Source organism: Strigops habroptila, chromosome Z (genome assembly GCF_004027225.2).
Source record: "Strigops habroptila isolate Jane chromosome Z, bStrHab1.2.pri, whole genome shotgun sequence".
In the NCBI taxonomy this organism is placed as follows: Eukaryota; Metazoa; Chordata; class Aves; order Psittaciformes; family Psittacidae; genus Strigops; species Strigops habroptila.
Genome location: NC_044302.2, coordinates 30562766 through 30585690, shown reverse-complemented (window position 1 = coordinate 30585690; position 22925 = coordinate 30562766). Strand labels below are relative to the sequence as shown.

The 22925-nt window shown below is 42.8% G+C and overlaps 2 protein-coding genes across 3 annotated transcripts; one reads left to right on the top strand and one right to left on the bottom strand.

Annotated features, from left to right (window-relative positions):
• Window positions 1-358: 358 nt before the first annotated feature.
• Window positions 359-11546, top strand: FAM151B (family with sequence similarity 151 member B). 2 transcript variants are annotated; one of them, XM_030470296.1, is made up of 6 exons: window positions 400-500; window positions 639-764; window positions 2555-2720; window positions 5637-5854; window positions 6243-6378; window positions 6812-11546. In XM_030470296.1, exons 1-6 carry the CDS (start codon window positions 482-484, stop codon window positions 6957-6959), a joined length of 813 nt encoding a protein of 270 aa, XP_030326156.1. In that variant the 5' UTR covers window positions 400-481; the 3' UTR covers window positions 6960-11546. The 2 variants fall into 2 exon arrangements, 1 of the variants encoding a protein (XP_030326156.1); XR_003989190.1 differs by lacking the exon at window positions 639-764 and having other exon boundaries at window positions 359-500; window positions 2555-5854.
• Window positions 11547-13605: 2059 nt separating this feature from the next.
• On the bottom strand, window positions 13606-16399 carry ANKRD34B (ankyrin repeat domain 34B). Its single transcript, XM_030470282.1, has one exon. The coding sequence runs from the start codon at window positions 15157-15159 to the stop codon at window positions 13606-13608; it is 1554 nt and encodes a 517-aa protein (XP_030326142.1). The 5' UTR covers window positions 15160-16399.
• Between the last annotated feature and the right edge of the window lie 6526 nt (window positions 16400-22925).

Sequence of the window (22925 nt, the reverse complement as noted above, 5' to 3'; positions counted from 1 at the left end):
CCACAGCTTCTCTGGGCAACCTGTGCCAGGGCCTCACCACCCTCACAGGGAAGAACTTCTGCCTAAGAGCTCATCTCAACCTCCCCTCTGTCAGGTTAAAGCCATTCCCCCTTGTCCTGTCCCTACAGACCCTTGTCCAAAGCCCCTCTCCAGGTTTCTTGTAGCCCCTTTAGGCACTGGAGCTGCTCTAAGGTCTCCCCTTAAGAAGCCTTCTCTTCTCCAGGCTGAAGCAGCCCAGCTCTCTCAGCCTGTCTCCAGAGCAGAGCTGCTCCAGCCCTCGCAGCATCTCCGTGGCATCCTCTGGGCTCTCTCTGACAGCTCCACGTCCCTCTTGTGCGGAGCCTTGCCCTTTCTCCACCAGACGGCGCTGCCCGGGCTGTGCTCCGCCGCTCCCCTGTTCCGCTTCCTGCGGGAGCGTTCTCCGGGCCCGCAGCCATCGCCCGGCGCTGCCCCCACCGAGGAGAGTGGGCCCGGCGGGGCCATGGCGGACGAGGCGCAAGGTAAGAGCTGCGCAGCTCGGAGTCCCGCGGCGGAGGCTGGGGCCGGGGCCAGGCCGCCCGATCGGCGGTACTGAGAGGACGGTGTTTTCCTCCCCCGGCGGTGCCGAGGGGATTCTCCTGCTTTCGGCGGTGCCGCAGGTGCCTGGAGCGAACAGGCGGTGGATTACTTTCTGAGGTCGCAGCGCATCGAAGCCAGAGATGCTGCCGCCGTCCGGTGGTTCCACGCCGCCAACAGCAAAGCCCGAGCCAGGGAGGCCGCGAGAAGTAAGTGTAACCGGCTTGGCTGCCGTGCCCCGCGCAGCTCCGCCCTGCTCTGCTCTGCGCTGCGCTGGGCTGCGCTGCGAGGTCCATCACGGCGTCGCTGTGTGCCCGTTTGGGTTGCGGGACAGGGGTTGGAGGTGAGCGCTTCGTCAGACAGACTCCGTTAGTTGTGAGAAGACTAGCGGTTTGCAGGATTGCGGCCCCTCTCTCGGGTCAGACCTTCACCTGAACAAAGCCGAGGAGAGCCGTGGCTGAGGAGACTTAGGGTTTCACGCACTTGAACTAAGCTTATGCAGGGTGTTCATTGAATCACAGACTGGTTTGGGCTGGAAGGGACCTTAAAGCTCATCCAGTTCCAACCCCCTGCCACGGGCAGGGACACTTTCCACCAGACCAGGTTGCTCCAAGCCCCGTCCAGCCTGGCCTTGAGCACTGCCAGGGATGGGGCAGCCACAGCTTCTCTGGGCAGCCTGTGCCAGGGCCTCACCACCCTCACAGGGAAGAACTTCAGCCTAAGAGCTCATATCAATCTATCAAGTGTTCAGATTATATTTTTACATAAGGAAATACAAAATCTGTGGGTAGAGCTGTTTTTTCTAATACTGAGGTTAGACCACAGCACCCCAGTACTGCAGCCTGGGTGGCAATGGCCGTGTTGTCCCTGTTCTTTCCAGTCTCATCTCAGTGGTAGGTCACCCTTTCCCTCGCACTGACACTCTGTGGATCTGCTCTGGAAAACAGAAGTTGTAAATCAGGAGATTGAAAGTCCACCCATCTTGTTGTCCTAGATGTGGGCCTGTTCACCCAGTGTGCAACAAGCCAGTCTCATACACAGGGTCAGGATACTGTTTAATTCATACCTATGCACAGCTGAGTGCTCCAAACCAAGCTGTGGTTCCCAGGTAGTTTTGACCCTGTGTGGATGGATCTTCTTCTAGGGCTTTTTAGGATGGTTTGAAATTGTGTAATGTTATAACACACTGTTGTTCAAACAGGACACTTTTATTACTGCTTTTCCTCCCCCATTTTGTTTGAGATTATTATAACGTATTTCAGGTTTCATGTAAGCAGTTTAATTCAGTGAATTTTAATTTAATCTGTGTGATTATTGGGGAAATATGTAAGTTATTTATGTAATTTTATACATAACTTGCTTTCTATTGACTGTTTAATTGTCTTTTTATTATTATTTCACTCTAAGTAACTGTATATATTGAATTTGCTACAAAGCCAGTGGCACTACCCAGACTCTCAGAAACTTACATAAAGCCATTTTCAAGAGCTTGCAATATTCCTAAGATTTACACTCCCTTGTGTTTCAGTTACCATTTTCCTGGTAGGTGCTGCTTCCTGGCTGACCCTTTTTAAGAAGTTTTGGCTGAGATGGTCAATTTTGAGAATGAAGTGAGGGAAGTGTTAAAAACTTCTGGTCACCTTTTCACTGGAACCCTGTTTTAAGAGGAAAAGATTTGAAATTTAGGAAGAGTGGATTCACATTTTGGATATTCATTTTGCTGTTCCTCTGGGGGAAAAAAAAGTGATTACTTGGCCAAATGTATCTACAAAAATAATTTTTCACATATGTCTCGACTTCTAAAGAGTTTAGTGACTAAAGTACGTCGAGAAATGTCTCTCTAGCTTCACAGACAGCAGCTTTTACTGGATGGCCTTCGTGGAGTTATGTACACAGACCAGTGTAGAAAGACTTGCCCTGTAATTGGTTGTTACTCTGAAGCAGAAGTTGGAATTACTGTTTCTGCCTCTGTTAGATCATTCATTTTTTATATCAACAGGTGATGTGCACATGGTAGAAGCAGATGTTGTTCTTCGTGGTGGCCAGGAGGGAAATGGAGACCCTATCATGGCTCATCCACCTGAAACAGATAGTGACAACACGTTGCAGGAGTGGCTGAAAGAGATTGTCAACACGGATAAAGGCATCAAGCTGGATTTTAAGAGGTATATAAAGGAGAAAAAGATTTTTATATTGTTTGTGTTCTTGCTAATAAAAGTTTTACAAGCAGAGCTAACTATCTTTTTGGCGATGGTAGACCAAAGTTTTTCTTATAGTGCAATTTAGTGTAATGCATTTTTTCCTGAACAGAAAATGAGCAAACAGAGTTAGAATTACTAAATGCATCACAGAAATAAAAGCTTTAGAAATGTTTTGAGCTATAAATAATTATTTCATATTCGGTGAATTAGTTACTGAGTTGCTAATGAGCAGAGTTTTCCCATCAGGAAAACTGAAATGATGGTACCTATCTGGAAAGCTTGTGGAAAGTTTTCTGCTTGTGGAAAGAGACTGGGAAAGACAGCCTTCCAGCTGGGAAGCCCAGCAGTGTCTCCCAGGCTGCAAATGGGGCTGAGATGGCATCTCTGCTTGGCAGCACACAAGTCTCTTCTCCTGCTTTCTTGGTGGTGTTCTCTGCCATGGAAGCGCAATCAAAAGTCAAGCTTTTTCAAGGAGCTTCTGAAAAGCTTGCTGAAAAGCCATATCTGAAATGTGCTGAAGTTTACTGTAATTTAGAAACATCATCCCGTAGTAGCATAAATATCTGTATTTTCCCAGAGCTGTTTATTTTTCCCTTCCCAAAGGAGAGGAATTCTGTTTTCTGATTAACTCCAATACTGATAGTCTCAGTTCCAGAATTAGGTATGCTCCTTTGAATATCTGATCTTGTAACACACAACAATGTGGTATTAGATTTCTTCTGCATGGTTTGTAATACAGAAAATTGTTCTTGCTTTTTGTGTGGTAGGGTGCATGTATATTGAAGTAAATTCAGTTTCTTTGGCCTAACTTATGAATTAAAATTTTCAGGGGTTCATTTAGAATTTTAACCATTAGCTGTTCCATTGCGTGTAACGGAAAATACACATGAAAACCCCATAGATTTCCTTGAAAAGCTAGCAGTGGGGTTCAAAGTGAGTTGAGATTTTCAGACATACACCTTTGCAAGCCCTGACTTTAGCTTTGTCTGAATTTGCATGTACAACATCTATTTTTGCAGCAGATGGAGAATCCACCTCCACGTTAAAAAAAGCTTCATCAGTACCTAAGTATGCTATAGAAATGCAAAACAAAATGCTAGACAGTTGTAAAATGTGATTTGTACCTGTTGTTCTCTGTAACGCAATCACAGTTTTCACGTAAAAGTTCATGAAAATGAAAAGATGTGGACAGATTAAATCCTTTTATTGTTACAGAGTCTGTAGATGTCTGCCAGGACAGAGAAGGGAAAGGAGAAGAGAAGCAGACGTTTGTTTGGGGGTATTTGTTACGGTTTGGTTGGTTTTTGTTGGGTTTTTGGAGCGGGGTGTTCTTTTTAATTATTGTTTGAATTGATTTTAAAATTACCTACTTCTTTTCACAAGGAATTTCCAGCCGAGTGCAGTGATTTTAAAAGAGCTTTTAAAATTATGTTGCATTATAAAAGTCTAGTTACATAAAAGCATATAAAAAATATAAGTACACAATGCAGTTGTAGCCAAATGAGTGATGTTCTTTGGCATTTCTTTGTAACTGGGAAGATAGGGAAGCAGTTAACCATCATCTGTGTTGTTCAAATAGGCACTCTTAACAGTGCCTTCTCATCCCCTTCGTTTTCCTGGTGCTCCTGTGACACCCAGGGGGACCAGTTTAGGATGTGGAACTGGGAAACTAAGTCTGCAGAGCAACATGAAGAACTTTGCATTGGCTCAGCTCTCTGTCAGGTCTGCAAGATTTTGAGGAAAAAGCTGGAACATGGCTCATTCAGAGTTTGCACAGCTCTCGGAGAAAACATGGGTCATTGCTGTTAGTAAGGAAATCACAACTCTGGTCATAATGATTTTAAATTCCTGAATGTTATATAGAGCATTAATTAATTTGCTGTGAGAGAAAAATACATATTTTATTTGCATTCATACCCTTTCCCCGTTTTCCCACATTTCCTTTCCTTCTAGAATATTGCTGGTTTCAAAAGTTTTAGTAGGATAGAGAAAGGTTATTGTTTGCCCTGTAGTTATGCTTTTTCTTATGATTTGAGAGAAGAGTGAGAATAGGTGACTTAAGTTATCTTATTAAATGCTTACAAGTGGTGCTGCATTGGTTGCTCAAGTGACTACATCTCATACTTAGTAACTACCTGTAGGATGAACAGCTAACGGACAGACTTCTTCATGCTGCCACTATTATGCCAGGCTTTTGAGCTGTGGGAACAAGCCCTGCCACGGACAAAATGTTCATATGGGTGCCCTTTCACTCTGCTAAAATTATCTGAAAATGTTCAGGTTTTGACTTTTTATTCTCCTAGTATAGGTGCATCAACTTGTGCAGATGTGAAGGTAACTTTCAGTCTGTTGGCTGGATTTGAAATAGTGATAAAAGCTTTAACACTGAAAGTGCTATTAGGGTTGGGAAAGATTACTTTTACCCTTTGAATAGCATATAAACGTCAGTGATATATAGAGAATAAATAGAATAAATATATTTAAATTCATTTATTTCTAATTTTTCGGATTAGAAAGCCACAATTACTAGTTTGTGGCTAACTTCACGTAATACTATGAATGCTATCTTCAGCCCAGTAGTCTAATCTGAACAAATCCAGTGGCTTCCTGGATTAAAATCCTTTGCAAGCATTCAATATCATCCAAGTCTTAACAAGTTACAAGTTAGAAGAGCCATGAGGTAAGAGTTCGTACTGGGAGGCAGGGAGATGAGAAACTTCCAGTACTGTTTACCAGCAGTAATAGTCACCTGATGGTAGAAAGGGTCCTCAGGCTGACAGGTACAGCTTCATTGAAATATCTATCTTGTGTATATACTGTACATTTCCCATCTTCAGTCCAAGTGAAGTGTCTCATCTCACTCATGTGTTACTGGTACAGCCTAGAAGCCGTACGGCCTTCCTTGGAGCTTCTTGAACACATGAAGCACCACTTGAGGCGACCCATTTGGATCAATGCAGACATCCTACCGGGACCTAATGGCAGTAGCTCTGTAGTGGATGCAAAAGGGTTCATCGCCACTGTCACCTCATTTTTCCCAAATGTGACCTTATCACTAGGGTGGACAACTGGCTGGCACCCTGACAAGCACAATAAAGGTAAAGATAGAAAATTTAATGCTGACACTGCATAGTCTGTTTTCTCCAAATTAATTTCTTAATTGATTCAAAATAAGCTATATGCCATCTTATAAAAGATGATAAGATTATACCTTATAACAGGTGTCACATTCTATACATTGTATATTCTGGAAATTGAGATTTTCAAAATAAGTTTAGTTTTCCACTTCAGTACTGATGTTCTTCACTGAGACAATGACAGTTCTTATTCATAATCATTGAGCCATTTCATTTTAGAATGATGTGATTTTTCACAAAACCCTTGTTTGCTTTTGTTATGTCTTACAACCAAACCATTTTGTGTCTTTATTTTGATACAGACTGTATTTGTGAAGAATTCTTTTTAATCACATGGTGTTTACTGCAGGCTATGACTGGATGATGGTGAAGGAAATGGCTCAGATATGCAACACACTTCTCCAGCCTGTAACTTTCCCTGTAAGAGCAGCACTGGTACGAGAGTCAGTATCTGAGCTGTGCTGGTTAATCCAGCAGTCGGATAGGTAAGTTTGAGGGCCTTTGTTTTCAGATGTCTTTATTATAAAGGCATAGATTTGTTTATATAAATACAGCTCAGTTATGTGTACATACATTGCCCAGAGAAGCTGTGGCTGCCCCATCCCTGACAGTGTTCAAGGCCAGGCTGGACAGGGCTTGGAGCAACCTGGTCTGGTGGAAGGTGTCCCTGCCCCTGGCGGGGGATTGGAACTGGGTGAGCTTTAAGGTCCCTTCCAGCCCAAACCAGTCTGGGATTCTATGATACATATCCCAATTACATTGAAAATATTTTTTTTTCTTTTAGTTTATCTTTCAGTTCTTTTAATTCCTTCAGTTCTTGAATTGTTTTGTGCAATGATTCTGACTTAGATGCTTTATGTTAGGATAATATATTCGTTTTTCTCTCTGTTTTTTTCCCTTTGTTGTTTTTTAATATAGGTACAGTCTCACTGTTTGGACAGGAAAAGAAGATGTGTATTTTGTAGAAGATTTGCTTTACATCCGAGAAAACTTCGATAAAAGTAGGATTTATTATGACATTTTAGAGCCACAAAATTCTGAATTCAGAAAAGCCATAGTAGAATAGTAAATAGGGAAGCAGTAAATAGGGAAGGCTAATACTTTGCCTCTTTAAACGTGAAGATTTGTTGGTCAAAGTGTGTTTTCCTTACTAAAAGAACACAGCTGAGGATATTGGAGTTTTTGTATAACACCTTACTGAAAGGCTTCTCAAATAGAAATTTAGTGCCTTCTTAATAGTTCCTTACTCATCATCTGCATGTCCCCTCTCATTTATCCAGGGGCGATTTTTATCTTATTTACCTAGTAAAGGCTAGTCATATTACCTGAATGTTCTAGCACTTCTTCTCTGCAAGCATATAAAGTGGAGAATGGCCCCAGCTTGTACTTGTGGACCAAGGTGATTTGCTGCTAACTGCTTTCATGTAAGCCAAAGTTTTTGGGACTCTCAGTCTCTACTAAAGCCTGTTTCTACTTTTATGGGGGAGGGCAAGAATCAGGACTGTGTTAATTACAAAACTATGCAGTTCCCAAAGGGGTTATTTTGTAGCTCATCATGATACACTCCATTTTTAATGTCATTGCAATTTGATAATGTTCTCACTCCTGTGTTTGCAGTGAAGTAGCATGTTAGTACTTTCTTCTAGCTACGATTACTTCTGATATGTCTGCTGCAAATTACTGTAATTATTGTATGGTGACCCTGAGGAAATACTCACTCCACACCTCAATTACTCTAGATGAGGTGTTAACGTCTCTGTTCCTTACTCAGGAGCAGTTAACTCCGGCAAATGGGTGCAATAAGCAGCTGGGGGTAACGTCTCAGACTGCCACAGCAGAGCTTATTCATTAAAACCTCAAAGAAAGCAGCATTGGTTTTGATTGTGTTTCCAGTGTAATTCGAAGTATCATACCCTATCATCTTCTGAATTTTGAACATCTAAGTTTTTGGGGCAGTTTTATGTTGTTTTTTATATCCTTATGGCTTGGCTCCCTTCAATTTTTCAGTGATCCTGAAAAGAAAAAAAAAAAAAGCTGCTGCTTTTGCTGACCAATTTTGAGTCCTTGCGTTGCTGTAGCAGGAAAAAAAGTACTGCATAATGCAGATTCGTAGTCTCAGTGGGGATATGTCCAAGCAGAATTAAAATGTGTTTTAAAAAGGTGTTCTTGTTACTGTGTTTTTAAAATGTATGTTGAAGTCAGGTTTGTATTTTAAAATGGGCTGGCTTTTGGAAGAGAAGACTGTAACTCACGCCATCGGGGGCAGCTTATGGAAGTGTTCAAAACCACTGATGCCTTCAGGAAAAACATACGGGAATTAATTAGAGTTCATCACTGTGCGCCCATGCCTGGATTTCAGGAATTTGGGAATCTTAAGGTCTTAGCATGGTTTTTAAGTGGCTGAACATAAATTCACTTTTTTTTTTTTGCTTGGGACACAACCTCTGAATTAGATCTGCAATGCAGTGCTAGCACAGGAAGTGCCATCTTTATGCTTAAGTTTAAAGTAAGTGGTTTTGACTTCATGCTGGTAACTCTCAGTCCTCTGGCGCTGCCTTAGGGGTTGGGCTGTTGGTACATTGGCTTCCTGAACCCCAGTTCAGATGCGCAGCGTGGCTGAGGTGAGCCGTGCTTTGACCTGGAGGCTGGACAAGACCTCTAGAGGTTATTTTTTTTATGATATAATGACAAATTTCACCATTTACATAGTACCTACTGCCGTAGAGGATTAATTCAGACTCAGAAGGAGATCTAAGTAATTCTGTAATTCTGTTTGGTTACTACAAGCTTACTTTCATCTTTGTTGAGCTTTAACGGATGCTTGCAAGGAATTTAAGTAAAGAATTTGTGCAACATGATGGCTGCTGTTGCCAGGGAGCCTCAGTACCTAACTGAAGACCTCAGGTTCTGTTGCCCATTCTGTGCCAGCAAAAAGAAGGAAGCTTGTTTTAGTTCTGTAAAATGACAAAGCCAAGGATGTTCCTATGAGGTCTGTGCCATTTTCAACATACACAGTTGGCCAAAGAGAGGTGACTCCGGTAATAGGTGTCCTTTGGGGAACATATATTTTGCATATGTATATATATTTTAAAATAAGGTTTAAGTCATGTAAAGGAGTATCAGACCTCTTTTGAAAAGGATTAATAGCTGGGTATTTTATCAGAACAATTAGTCGCTAGAATTGGAATTTTCACTCTGAAAAAAACAAAGTGGAACTGATTTCTTAAGATTTACCCTTGCCAAACCTGGTCTCCTTGAAGGTATTACAGTGCCAGCTGAAAATGTGTGGCTGGGAAATATTTTACAACAGGCATTCCTCCCTCTAATTCTGGATTTCAACATTAATTAGAAGAAGAATAGTAATACAGTGTGAATGTCCTTATAAGGATGTGACTAATACTTGTGACTAATGTTGGCCTTTCTGTAACAATCCATGCTCTTGTGATATGAACCAAATAGCCAGCCAGTGGAATAACGGTTTACTAATGTAAGAATCCATTCATGTTTAAATACCTACTTTTAGTTGAAAAATTAAATAGTTGTACTGTATAACAGATGCAGAAAGATGAAGGTCTTAACAAGGATTCATGATGGAGGGAAAAAAGAGGGATTTAGTGACTGTTTTAGTTACTATTCTTCTTGTGTAGCTGCATCAAAATATGGCAGTATTCTTTTGGAAGCACTGCATAATTGTCAAAGACAAAAATCAAAACAAAGCAACTCCAAATGCCTTTCTCCTTAAGGTAAACAGACAAAAAGTGCAGGGAGGGCTAGATTGAAACTGTTACTTAAACTCTGAAAACTGCTTTTTTACATCATTCTTGTGTAGTGTCTTGCTGTCCTTACAGTTCTTAAACCAGAATACGAAGGTTTTTCAGATGGTCACTGCCTTTTATGAGGCCACCACTGCTTGTGTAGCAGTTACTTTCATTGTATGGTGTCATGGTTTAAGCCAGCCCAGGACATACGGTTTCACACAGCATTTTGTGGAGAAAATTAAAACCAAAAGTAAAAAAAAACCCTAATGTTTTTCACCTTTTTAAACTTTGATTCCAAATCAGTCTTCTCATCAGTGATGTGTTTTACTGAAAGCTGTAACCTGGGTTGGCAAGAGTGCTTTCTCACAGACATATCACTACTGTTTTATATAGTTCTTAACTGTTTAAGGGTTTTATGGCATTAATCTGTCTATGAGATAGAGTAGATGACTAACACTAATTTTTCACTGTAAGGTGTGAGAACTAGCCCAGGTTCTTAAGAGCACCTCTGAAGAGAAAAGGTTTCAGCTTGTGACTTTTTTTTACCAAGACGCATAAAGAACACCTGCTTTTGTTGTTTGTAAACTTAAAAGTTTCAGGGAGGTATTTAACATTAGAAATTCAGGTCTTGCTTCCCACTAGAGCACAAGTCTCATAAGGAGCAGCTGAGGGAACTGGGGATGTTTAGTCTGGAGAAGAGAAGGCTCAGATTGGACCTTATCGCTCTGTACAACTACCTGAAAGGAAGATGGAGCCAAGAGGTGGCTGGCCTCTTCTTCCGAGGAACAAGGGATAGGACAAGAGGAAATAGCCTCAAGCTGCACCAGGGGAGGTTTAGACTGGATATTAGGAACAATTTCTTCCCCGAAAGGGTGTTCAGGCATTGGAACAGGCTGCCCAGGGCAGTGGTGGAATCACTGTCCCTGGAAGTGTTCAAAAACTGTGTAGACGGGGCCCTCGGTGACATGGGTTAGTGGTGGCCATGGCAGTGCTGGGGAACGATTGGACTTGATGATCTTGAAGGCCTTTTCCAACCTAGTTGATTCTATGATTCTTTGCTCAGACAACTGGAAAATGACAAGGATTACAAATTCAGACATCATCTCCACTGAAGTGGAAGCACAGTCAGCCTCTGAGAGAGGGAAAGAGCCTCTCTCACACAATACTTTGTACAAATTTAGCCATGTTGGAACAAGTCTTACCAACTGTTTCAGTTTTCTTGTATAGAGACAGCCTGAGAAACACTTAGGAGCCAGTATGTTTGGTAGTGACTCAGTGTCTCCTAAGTAGTGTATAAATGGATGTATCTATTTGCATGCCCCCTGAATGGGGAAAAAACTTTTATTTGTGCATCGTAACAACATCAAGAGAGCAAAAGTGAATTGTTTTTCCTTTGAAGGAAATGCAACAATAAACAGTAACATTAAACTTTCACATTATTTCTGCATCAAAATGAAGCATAGAATATTGGCAACACCACAGAAGAGCTTCACTTCTTCAAGACATTTGCATTTTCCCCCATTTTCTGAGCATTTTGCAAGAAAAATGCCGTTTCAGTTGAGGGAGCAGATCCTGTGTAATCAATACAGCAGATATTTGGCTTTATACCTCCAGCAAAGACACCAATAACATTTGATCTGTGAGATGATTTTTTTTTTCCCTAAAAAAAAGAATTTGGTTTTTTTTAAAGATACATCTTTAACTTCAAATATTTAACTTCATTATGAGGTGAACAGATCACAAATTTCCCTTTCTTTTTATAATAGCATGAAAACATTTGAAAAGTCTGTTGTGCCTGTACATGGTGTTTACAGGGACCAGTATGTACCCAGTTAATATAATACTGACATATGTTCTTCCACATCATTTCTCTGCCATAAAAAGATTTCTATATAGTCCTTGTTTCTGCCTGGTATATGCAGATGCTGATCCAGCAACGTCTCCTGAAGTAAGAGGCAGAACCTGAGTGGAACCAAATGTTCCATCACCTTCACCATATTCCCACCAGCACGGAACAACTCTTAAAATGTACTTTTTGAATACTTGAGTTTTCTTCAGATGTATCCTTACCAAACGTGATCTCCTCAAAGGCCTTGCAGTGCCAGTAATGCTTGAAGCTGAAAATATGTGGCTGGGAAATATTTTTAAATTAAATATTTTAAAATGCGTTTTAGAATATCTTAAAATGTACGTTTTAAGACTTATTTTTGGATCTTCAGTGTGCAAACTCAGCAGTTTGTTTTTTAAACATAGTGAACACACTTGATACACAACTCTATTGTGTAAAGATGTAAATCATACTTTACATTCCAGATGTCAAATGTTTCTTTCTTCAAAATACACATATTATGAACTTTTGGATACTTACGTTTTTACATAAAAAGGGTTTTACAGAGACTGTTTCTCATCCACTTGAAATTGTCTTACACTGAGGCAGAGTTAAATAACATTACAGTTATTTGTTAGGCAGTGCCGGACTGCGTGAATTTTGACTGAAGCTGCAAGAAGGCAGGTGGCACCCAGTGTGTGTTTTCAGAAAAAAAAGCATTTCAGTATACAGAAATTCCCATTAGACACAATTTCAATAGTTATTTTCTTTAAACTGTGACACAACAGAACACATACAGTATTTCTCAAGTCTTTAGAAGATGGGTTAAAAAATGCTAAATGCAATACCATAAATCAAACGTCCATCGAATATGCACAAAGACAAGATGTGGTGTATGCACAGAGGTGTTTGGAATCACAGAACAGTAAGTGGGGAGGAAAACCAGATTTTTCTATGTTTAGATAGACAATATAAATGCAACAGCTTTGAGGCAAAGGAGTGTTTGTCATCTCTAAGAAACTCATGTCTCTGCTTCAAGTTAGGCAAAATGAGGACTTCCATCTCCCAGGTGTTGGATTTTTCTTTTGGGTCTGTCTCAGCAGGAGAACAGTGCTCTTCCTCACTCCCAGATGTGTGTGAAGTATCCTTGCTGACAAAGACAATATCTGGATGTGTCTGACTAGTTGTATCCTATTTTGGAAAGAAACCCATGCCTCTGACTGGTGAAAAAGAGCTCCTGCATGATGTGTAAATATCTTTTCTGGGGGGAGTCTAGAACTATAGAAAGTGGTGGACTCTTGTTTAGATACAGCCTCTGCCTCCCCCAGCCTTCCTCTTTTTAAATGAGCAGATCCCGGAACTCCAACAGCTTAAGAAGCCCAAGTTGATTGGCATGACTGATTAACAGTGCAAGCAGGGTTTGGTCATTTCACACCAGATGCTGATTCAGGACTTGTGGCTCACTGTGCTGGCTTCTTGACTTGGCCCCCAAGCATTGTGTGCTGAACTGAGCTGTAGCTGGAATTCCCAGAGCACAGCTCTGCGTGCAACACAGCTCTGCAACACGAATTTCATTGACAAGTGTTTGTTGATGTGCAGCAAAGCCACTGAAAAGAGAAGATGCTGCATATATCTGCTAGCCGCTGCCCATGCTTGGTGCACACTGGTTGTGCCTGGGATTTCTGGATACCACACAGCTTGGACAGCATCAGTCTGGTCTCCAGCATCACAGTCTGGTGTTTCAGGTTCCCAAACCCCATGTATGCCACCTTGCGGGGTGCGGAAAGAGTATGAATTTGGGGGAACAGGAGGGACAGTATTTCCAACCTAAAATGAGAATGGCAGTGCCTACTACAACACATAGCAGGTTCAGCCTGTCACAGGTGAGATTTCAGTGCTGAAGTTGAAAACATTATGAAAACAGTGTAATAGATACTCCTCAGTTTGCAGAGAGCAGTATCATCAGTTGAGTGTATTTTTTCATGTAGACTCTGGGCTATTTAACTCACTCCAAGGCAGAAAGCTTTACATCACAGACCTGCTTTCTGTGATGCGTACCATTACAATCAGGTAGTGCAGTGACTATGTACATATCGTAAAGAATTTTTAACCCTTTAATCTGCCTGTTAATAATTCACTAACTGCTTGATCTGCTCAGTCTGTAATGACTGCCTCCTTAGGAGTATTTTCATGTTCTTGGTCTTCCTAGGAAAAGCAGGTGCCGCTGGAACTAAATGCTTTTGTTCACAAGAAATCATCCCAGAAACCCTGTTTATCAAAGTATTATCTGGAACTGGGAGGTGAGGACTCACATTCAGTGGTGGAAGAAAACCTGGTCTTGCCTGAGCAGTGTGATCCAACAGTAAGGCTCCCGATCCCTGTTTTTCTAGAAAAGCTTGATTTCTCCTGGTCAGAGTAACAGGATGCATGTTCTGCAGTACTTCTCTAGAACTTCGTAACAAAGAGTGAGAGGGAGAAAGGATCTTTTTCTTTCTTATCACTGACTTAGTGTTTTCTGCAGCAGCAGGCCTCATACTAGTAGTTAACTGGGAATCAGAGCTGTAGTGATTTGCTCCCAAGTTTCTTTTCTGGATAACACTGTTAAGGTTTGAAATAAAGCTGATTTGTCCCAAACTGGCATCCTTACCCACAGGAATCCCACTGGGGTTATGTTTCTTTTCCACACAAGGAATCTGAGAGTTTATCTTGTCATATAACAATTTCCTTGGTCCACTTTGATCAAAGGTTTTCAATAAATGAGGAGTGTCTTTTATGTCAATACTTTGGTGCCTGATGATGAATGTGTTTGATGCAGCAAGGCCATTGGTTTTAGAAGAGAGCTCTTCTGGGGTAATATCCTGAACTTCTTCATGTAAAGAGGTGATTTTTTTCTGGTGGAACAGTGACGGAGAGCTCTTTATCCAAGGCTCAGACTGCAGCCGCTGCATTTGTGCCAGCTTGGACCTGGCTTTTATCAAGCTGGATTTTCTCATCAGTGAAACTGTCTGAGATGAGTTATCCACACTTCGTGGATGATCCAGCTCTTTAAAGCTGAAGAATGCCTTTTCAGTTTCATTTGAACTTGAAAGCAAGGATGGGGACGTTTTCAGTTCTATTTCTGATGGGGAAATGCAGGCAGTTGGGGAATGGCATTCCTCAAGGTGTGCAGGAGGCATGTTTACGTACTGCTTCGTTTTCTGCCTTCCTGATGCGGACTTGTCCATTGTGATGATGATGACTTCTTTTCCTTGCGCCCTGCAGGCATTAAGAAGAACTTGCAGGGTCTCTTTGTCTTCAGAATTTATCGCGTACACAAGCGCAGAGCAGTTGGAGTGATCTTGCAGGCTGGGGTCAGCCCCACTTTTCAGTAGCAGAGACACCACTTCAGGGCCTGCTCTTTCCAAACAAGCGTGCATCAAGGCTGTCTTCCCAGACTTATCCTGTATGTTCGGATCGGCCTTGTTTTCCAGCAGATATTTAACCATCCTTGCCTTGCTGACACTCTGCGTGTCCACATGTTTTGTCTTACAGGCAATCATGAGCGGGGTTTCTCCTCTGTCGTTGCTCTCATTGATGTAGGCACCACCCTCTAATAGCAGCCTGGTGAGGCGGAGGCGTCTTTGGTAGACAGCTCTTATCAGGGAGTTCCCCTCCACTGGCAAGTCCATCAGTTCAGTCATGGCACTTGTCTCACTCACAACTCCCTAAGGCCTGGAAAGAGCACTGGGAAGGCAGAAGGCCCCCCAGAAAAAAAAGAAAAAATGGAAAGAGAAAAAGAGACCCCAAAAAGAGAAAAAAGGAAAAAAGACATAAAGAGAAAAAAGAGGGAAAAAAGAAGGGGGTGGTGATGGGGGAGAGTAAGGAAGGGGAGGAAAGAGAGAGGGAAAAGAGGAATAAATTTAAAAGTGAAAAGATAAAAAAGGGAAAAAAGATTAAAAAAAATGAGAAAATAAGAAAACAAAGGGAAAAGAGGAAAATGAGAAAAGAGGGAAAAAAAGAGGGAAAATTGAAAGAAAAAAGACAAGGAAAAAAAAGAAAAAAGGATTTAACTGTACAAATTGTGCCTGTAAACACACCTGTACGTTGTGAAAAGAGTATGAAGAAAACAAAAAATATATTCCCACCTCCTAGACTTCAATAAATGCATTAAAAACTTTAATAATAAAATTTAAATAGAATTTGGGTATAATTACAACATTTATAGATGCTTAAAGCATGGCTGTCACTTTTTTATTTGTTTTGTTACTGTGCTCCCTTTTGTCACACTCTGCCAAATGAGCTGCAAAAAAAGTTCACTTCTCCACAATCCAATGACTTTATACTGAGCACACCCAAGTGGCTGTGGTACAGCTGTACCACTGCTGATCCTCACCAGTGCAAGAAGCAAGAACTGAATTCATCCTGCAGCATTTTTCATTGATGTGTCACATTCACTTACTCTTTCTCATAAAATGACAATGCTAAACATCCAGAAATGAGTGAGAAAAATAAAGTTCATGGGTCCCAATAAACAAGAAAAGCAAGCATAATAAAACACTTTTTATCTAAGAAGAAACTGTTAATGGCTGGAAAATAAATACTGATGTATTTTATAAAAGTAATTACATTTGTGAAAGTACACTCCCTTCCTTATGCTCCTGTGCTAACAAGCTGGTCTGAGTGACACAGCATCAACGAGGTGATGCGCAGCCTGTGTCACTCATCATGGGGATCAGAAGGCTGTGAGGAGTCCTGTACCTGGGGACACAGCACCAGTTCTAAAACAGAAGAGACATGGGATACCATCAAAGAAAAACACACAGAAAAAGAATCAAGAGCTTAATGTGGTATAAATAATGAAAGGTCTTCTATGGACATACACCTGCAACTAAAAAACTAGACTATTTTTATTTACGTCTTTTGTGTGCTTGCTTACCCATGTGTAGGGAAAATCTTTAGGTAAAAAAAAAAATGTTGAACAGTTGGCAGAGATACAATTCCAAGACAAGATTAGACATGGATATGAAAATTACTTTTTTTTATTTACAGTATATTCCTAGAGAAATAAAAATGTTTAATTAGCTTAACTGCAAAGGAAATTAACAGAAGTTCATTTTTATTTGCCATTGAAAGCACTAGTAATGTTCTGGTGAGTAATTGAAGAGCAGTAATTGAGTTCTGTTTTTCCTTGATACTGTAGTTTTACTTTGAATTCCAGAATCAAAAGATGACATCAGTGTAGTCTGTTCCAGAAGTCCAACTAACAAAGTCAGCTAAAATACACATGACATTTTTATTACAGATTTCTTCCCCCCATTTATTTCACTCCATAGAATCATGCTCTGCAGCTAGAAGTGCTTTTGCTAAGCAGAGACATTTGCTGGCTTATGGGACAAAAGAATAGTTAGCGGGGGGGAGGGCTTCATACTTGAACTGTGCTAATTAAATTATAGAATCACAGACTGGTTTGAGCTGGAAGGGTCCTCAAAGCTCATCCAGTTCCAACCCCCTGCCACGGACAGGGACACCTTCCACTAGACCAGGTTGCTCCAAGCCCCGTCCAACCTGGCCTTGAGCGCTGCCAGGGATGGGGCAGCCACAGCTTCTCTGGGCAACCAGTGCCAGGGCCTCACCACCCTCACAGGGAAGAACTTCTTAATGTCTAAGTTAATTCAACACAGTCATTGTTCGGTGACATAGTGTAATAATGGTTCACAATTTGCCTGTGTTTGGGTAACATGCCTAACAACATTTGATATGCCAGGGTCAGGAAAAAAAACCAAAACCCAACCCAAAAAAACAACCAAGAGACAAATGCATGAGATGAACCGGTTCCCCTTTGGTAACACTTATGTCTGTGCTTATGGCCCTCACAGACTGTTCATTGTGCAAAACTGACTGCAGTCCTGTCCTGGGCAATGAAGGATGGTGAAAGAACCTCTGCCCATCCTCATGCCAGTAAACATCCCACCACTGATTACTGCTGAGAAGAGATAGTACCACCACTGTGGTACTATCATCTTCTTCTGACCCATTGTTGGTTTTTTTTCCACTGTGTCTTGATAAAATGTTTTTGAAAAGTAGTAGCATTAAAATTACTCGAAGGATTAATTCCATTATACTCGAAGTACATGATTCAGTGGTGTCCGTCTCAGTTTTCATTGATGCGCAAATCAAATGCATATTTTGGACAAGGAATACATTCAAGGTTATTATCAAGGCTCCCATAAAAGTGATTTTACATTTCTTTCATGTTTTTATCTAAAGCTTTTCTGATACTTAACTGCTTGCTTTACTTAAGTGATGATAGATAGCACTTCTGGTACAGGTCTTTTCATCTCTAGAAATACCTTTTGTGGCCAAAAGAATATTAAACAGGCATAGAAAGAGAATAATGCTACTTGAAGTCATGCAGCAGGTCAATGCTCAAAATAAGACATTTTCTGACATTCAGTCTAATGCCTCAGAATTGCCTAAATTCACCATCTACATAGACTTTACCTGGACTGTTAATGTGCATGAGGGTAGAGGAAGGCAAGCCTAAGCCAATAGTTAAAAGTTTGGGGTAGACTGTTACCAAGATGTTCTGTGAACCTTGCCTGTAGAAAGCCCAAGATCTTTTTGTGCAGGCAGGTCAGCAGTTCCAGTGTGCTTCAGATCTCACAGGGGCTTCTTGTACTAATAAATTGCATTTCAGAATCCCAACTAATTGTTATATACACAGGCTGGGACTGTCAGGTCTGCAAACTGGCTCATCCTTGAAAGCAGCACAGGCACTCATGCTGCTAAGGTCCAGCCACATTATTTATAGATTGATCTACACTTGGCACTCCAAAGGAAAGTGGAGAAAGAAACACAGAATGAGGAATAAAATCCCACAAATATTTCAGAATCAGATACTGTGCAACTTTAAAGGGAAGTGTTACAGATTTGCAACTGTAAAATGCAATGCAGAATAGATTGCTGAATAGTAGATGAAGACAACCCATGACTTCATAAGGTTGGCATTGGCCCACCCCTCAAGCGTGTCAAGGTTCCTCTGAATGGCGTCCCTTCCCTCCAGAGGGACCTTGACTTGCTTGAGAGGTGGGCCAATGCCAACCTCATGAAGTCCAACAAGGCCAAGTGCAGGGTCCTACACCTCGGTCAGGGCAATCCCAGGCACAGCTACAGGTTGGGTGGAGAAGTGATTCAGAGCAGCCCTGCGGAGAAGGACTTGGGACTGTTGGTCGATGAGAAACTGAACATGAGCCGGCTTCAGTGTGCACTCGCAGCCCAGAAAGCCAAACGTATCCTGGGCTGCATCAAAAGCAGCGTGACCAGAATGTCTGAAGGAGGTGATCCTGGACTTCTACTCTGCTCTCATGAGACCCCACTTACAGTACCGTGTGCAGTTCTGGTGTTCTCAACATAAGAAGGACATGGATCTGTTGGAGCAAGTCCAGAGGAGGGCCACGGGGCTGATCACGGGGCTGGAGCACCTCCCGTATGAAGACAGGCTGAGGAAGTTGGGGCTGTTCAGCCTGGAGAAGAGAAGCTGCATGGAGACCTCATAGCAGCCTTCCAGTATCTGAAGGGGGCCTACAAGGATGCTGTAGAGGAGCTCTTCATCAGGGACTGTAGTGATAGGGCAAGGGGTAACGAGCTCAAATTTAAATGGGAAGTTCAGATTAGATACAAGGAAGAAGTTCTTTACTGTGAGGGTTGTGAGGCACTGGCACAGGTTGCCCAAAGAAGTGGTAGATGCTCCATCCCTGGCAGTGTTCAAGACCAGGCTGCATGGAGTCTTGGGTGACATGGTTTAGTGTGTGGTGTCCTTGCCCATGGCAGGGGGGTTAGATCTAGATGATCTTAAGGTCCTTTCCAACCCAAACCATTCTATGCTTTTATGATTCTACGATTTCATCTGGAGAATCTGTTAACGACAGGAGAATGCGTTTAGGGCTGCCTCATCAAAAACTGCCACTGTGAGAACAGAGCAGCTGGGCTTTAGTAAGACCCGTATCAACCTGGCTCAGGGAAGACACACATGCCATTCCTGGACTGGGTACAATCTGCACCTAAAAACCACACAGCTAGCTATTTTGAAGTGAAAGACTATAGTTCAGGCAGATTCCCTAAAAGAGGGATTACCACAGACTGGAATTATCAAACATTCCTGAATCTTGTTAACTGCTATCTCAGGAGCACTGCAAGTGTTAGTGAGATGTCAGGACTGACTTTTCAGCTGTGCAGGTGAACTCATGCAAACAGTTTAAGGAAGGAGGAGCTATGCAACCTAGCTGAATGAAACCATGAAATGGTCTTTCAGATCACCCACAAATTTCTGGTGGTTTTGTGCAAATAATATTCCTGGAATGCTCTGTCTAGGAACAGCTTCATTTTATTTTCAAAAGCAATATTGCCCTGGAAAGTGCTCTGAGATAAAGTAGCACAAAGTACCTCATAGTATGAAAAACAATTTCTGAAGCCAACGATGATTTGTTTCCAAGCAGCAGATCATAGCTGCTGTGTCCTGTCCTGTCCTAGATCCTAAAGTCAGGGTGGCAAATGCAAGAGTGCATAACACAGATTCTGATACAGGTCCTGCTGCCACCGTAGTGGGAAAGCCACTAAAACTTAAAAAGTTTAAGCACTTCTTCCTCCAACCCTTGCTTCCTGATTTGTAAATCACATTTATTTCCTAGGAAGAAGTCTCACAGTGTTTTGTTACATCTAATAGCATAAATAATCACAACAATGAGAGGGGGAAAAGTTCATCGGTGTTATAATGTATAAACAAACATAAACACAGTCAACATTTTCACTAAGTAAAGGAGTGCTATGAATAACTGGGTTTGCAAAGTATTCCTCGCTTTTTCAATGTGAAAAATTTTCTGCCGTCTGTGCCTCAGCACTCTTGGAGTTACACAACAAAGCTTTCACGGCAGTGTTTAGAATCACTCCAGTAAAATTAACTCACTGATTCTCATCCCTAAAAAAAAGACATGCTTATACACTTAAAGAGAATCAGCTTTTAAATATTTTTGTGATTCTTCATATCCATGTTAAGCCTGCAAATTCTCTCAGTCAGTACAACAAGAACTCTGATTTCCTACACTGTTAACACACTGAAATTCACCATGTGAGAGTAACTTTTGGTTAAAAAAATCATCATTCTCACACAGCCAGAACTCCCCCTCTTGCCAAAGCTGCTAGAATTAAGTCAGTTTTGGAAACCTAGCCTGTAAAGCACAACTTGCCATAGTGAAGCATCTGTCTCTTCAGCCTTGCTGTTTTCCAAGGTCAGGATCTGCACCACCTTCTCACTTAGGATCTCCTTTTGTACTTCTGAACAAAGTCTGGAGAGGTCCAGCCAGGTCCTGAAGTACTTTTTCCCCTGTCACAGCATTTGTCATCTTTCCAAGAACTCTTTCTCCTTTGGAGGTGTTTCTTATGGTAATAATTACTGCCAGAGAGAGTTTGGAGCATGGTGGAGAGCACTGGGAGAGCAAAGTTTTCTCTGAGGCTCTACTTTTGAGGCAGTGTTCCTCCTCACTCCTGTTTAACAGCATCCTGACTTGTAACCTGAGGGTGGGAGATCTCCTGTGGGAGATCTGGAAAAAGAACAGGGACAGGCAACTTCTCTACAGAGGAAACACATGAAAAACGTAAAACTCAGGGCAGAAGAGTCAGCATGTTACAGGTTTTCCCCTTTAAAATCCACAGGACGGAGGAGAGCGGTGTCTGAACTGAGACAACCAACAAGACAGACACCCCACATATAGACAGACCTCCAGTCACCGATGTGAACCCTTCCTCAGCACTCTGGCCACCCAAACGTGCTACACACCGTCACAATGAACCGCGGGGTCCCACTCCGAGTTGCCGGGGGACGGCGGGGCAGCGGTTTTACCTGAGAACGCCGGCAGCGTCTCCTCCTGCCGCGTCTCGGCTGCCGGGCGAGAAGAGGCTGCTGTGGAGGCTCTCGCAGCCCGCACGGCGCTTCAGGACACCCAGCACAGCACAGCACAGCACAGCTCAGCGCAGCCCGGCCGATCTTCCTCGGCTGCTCCGGCCCGCCCCAAGCGGCGCTGAGGGGAGGTGAGTAGCGGCCGCTGCACGGAGCTCACCTGAGAGCCGAGCCGAGGCGGGGCCTCCCCGATGGCGGGTCTGGGCGGGCGCCACCACAGCCGCTCCCCCCACCACCAACAGCCAGATCCCCTCACGACCAGTCCACACCCGTCACACCCCCCTCACAGCCAGACCCCCTCACACGCCGTATTCCCACACTCACGCCCCCTTAGCCCCCCAAATCCACACTCACACCCACCGACATCCCACACTTACCCTTATGCCGATGAACCACCTCAGCCTCTCCCACACCCTCACACCTCTGCACCCACACATACAGCTTCACACCCCTCTCACCCCCTCACGTTCTGCCACAGCTCCACACGCACACCCCAACACCTCCACACCCCCTCGACCTCCCACCCCTACACCTTTGTACGTAGAGTCACAGAATCACAGACTGATTTGGTTAGAAGGGACCTTAAACCTCATCCAGTTCCAACCCCCTGCCATGGGCAGGGACACCTTCCACTAGACCAGGTTGCTCCAAGCCCCTGTGTCCAACCTGGCCTTGAGCACTGCCAGGGATGGGGCAGCCACAGCTTCTCTGGGCAACCTGTGCCAGGGCCTCACCACCCTCACAGGGAAGAACTTCTGCCTAAGAGCTCATCTCAATCTCCCCTCTGTCAGGTTAAAGCCATTCCCTCTTGTCCTGTCCCTTGTCAAGAGCCCCTCTCCAGGTTTCTTGTTGGTCCCTTTAGGCGCTGGAAGACTGTTACAAGGTCTCACCTGTGAGATAAAGACATTACATGAAGATCTTAATGAAGACATTAAACAGGACTGGAGCCTGTATTGGCCCCTGGGGTATACCACTCATTACTGACCACCAGCTAGGCTTTGTGCCACTGATCACTAGCCAGTGATCAGAGATTGAAAACAGCCAGTTTTCAATCCATCATCCAGCCCATATGTCAACAGCTTCTCTATGAGGATCTTCTGGGAGACAGCGTCAAAGACACTTCTGCTGAAGTCCAGGCAGATGATATCCATGGCACTCCACTCGTCTCACAGGCCTATCATCCCATTGTAGAAGATTGCTAAAGCACTACAAGCATTGCAGAAGGCTGCTAAAGCACCACTTGCCCTTGGTGAAGCCAAGATGAACTTTCTGTGCCATAGTTTTGTTTAGCTGCTTGGTGCCTCTGACGATGCTTATGGAGCACCCTTAAACACACCTGCGGATGACAGGACTTCCTGCTGACATCCCCAATACTTCAAAGATATCTTTTTGCAGTGCTGATTGTCACAAAAGCACCTGTGACAGTTCTACAAAATATTTTGCATAAGTTTTGACTGCCTTTGTCATGCTCACTTGTGGTGGTGAGGGTGCTCAGACAAGACAACAGCTAAAAGT

Bases quoted from the DNA above. Each gene is read 5' to 3' on its own strand.
- FAM151B (XM_030470296.1), top strand. The intron at 765-2,554 runs GTAAGTGTAACC...TTATATCAACAG, and splicing joins AGCCAGGGAGGCCGCGAGAA to GTGATGTGCACATGGTAGAA. The intron at 2,721-5,636 runs GTATATAAAGGA...TTACTGGTACAG, and splicing joins ATCAAGCTGGATTTTAAGAG to CCTAGAAGCCGTACGGCCTT.
- ANKRD34B (XM_030470282.1), bottom strand. From the start codon at position 15,159: ATGACTGAACTGATGGACTTGCCAGTGGAGGGGAACTCCCTGATAAGA.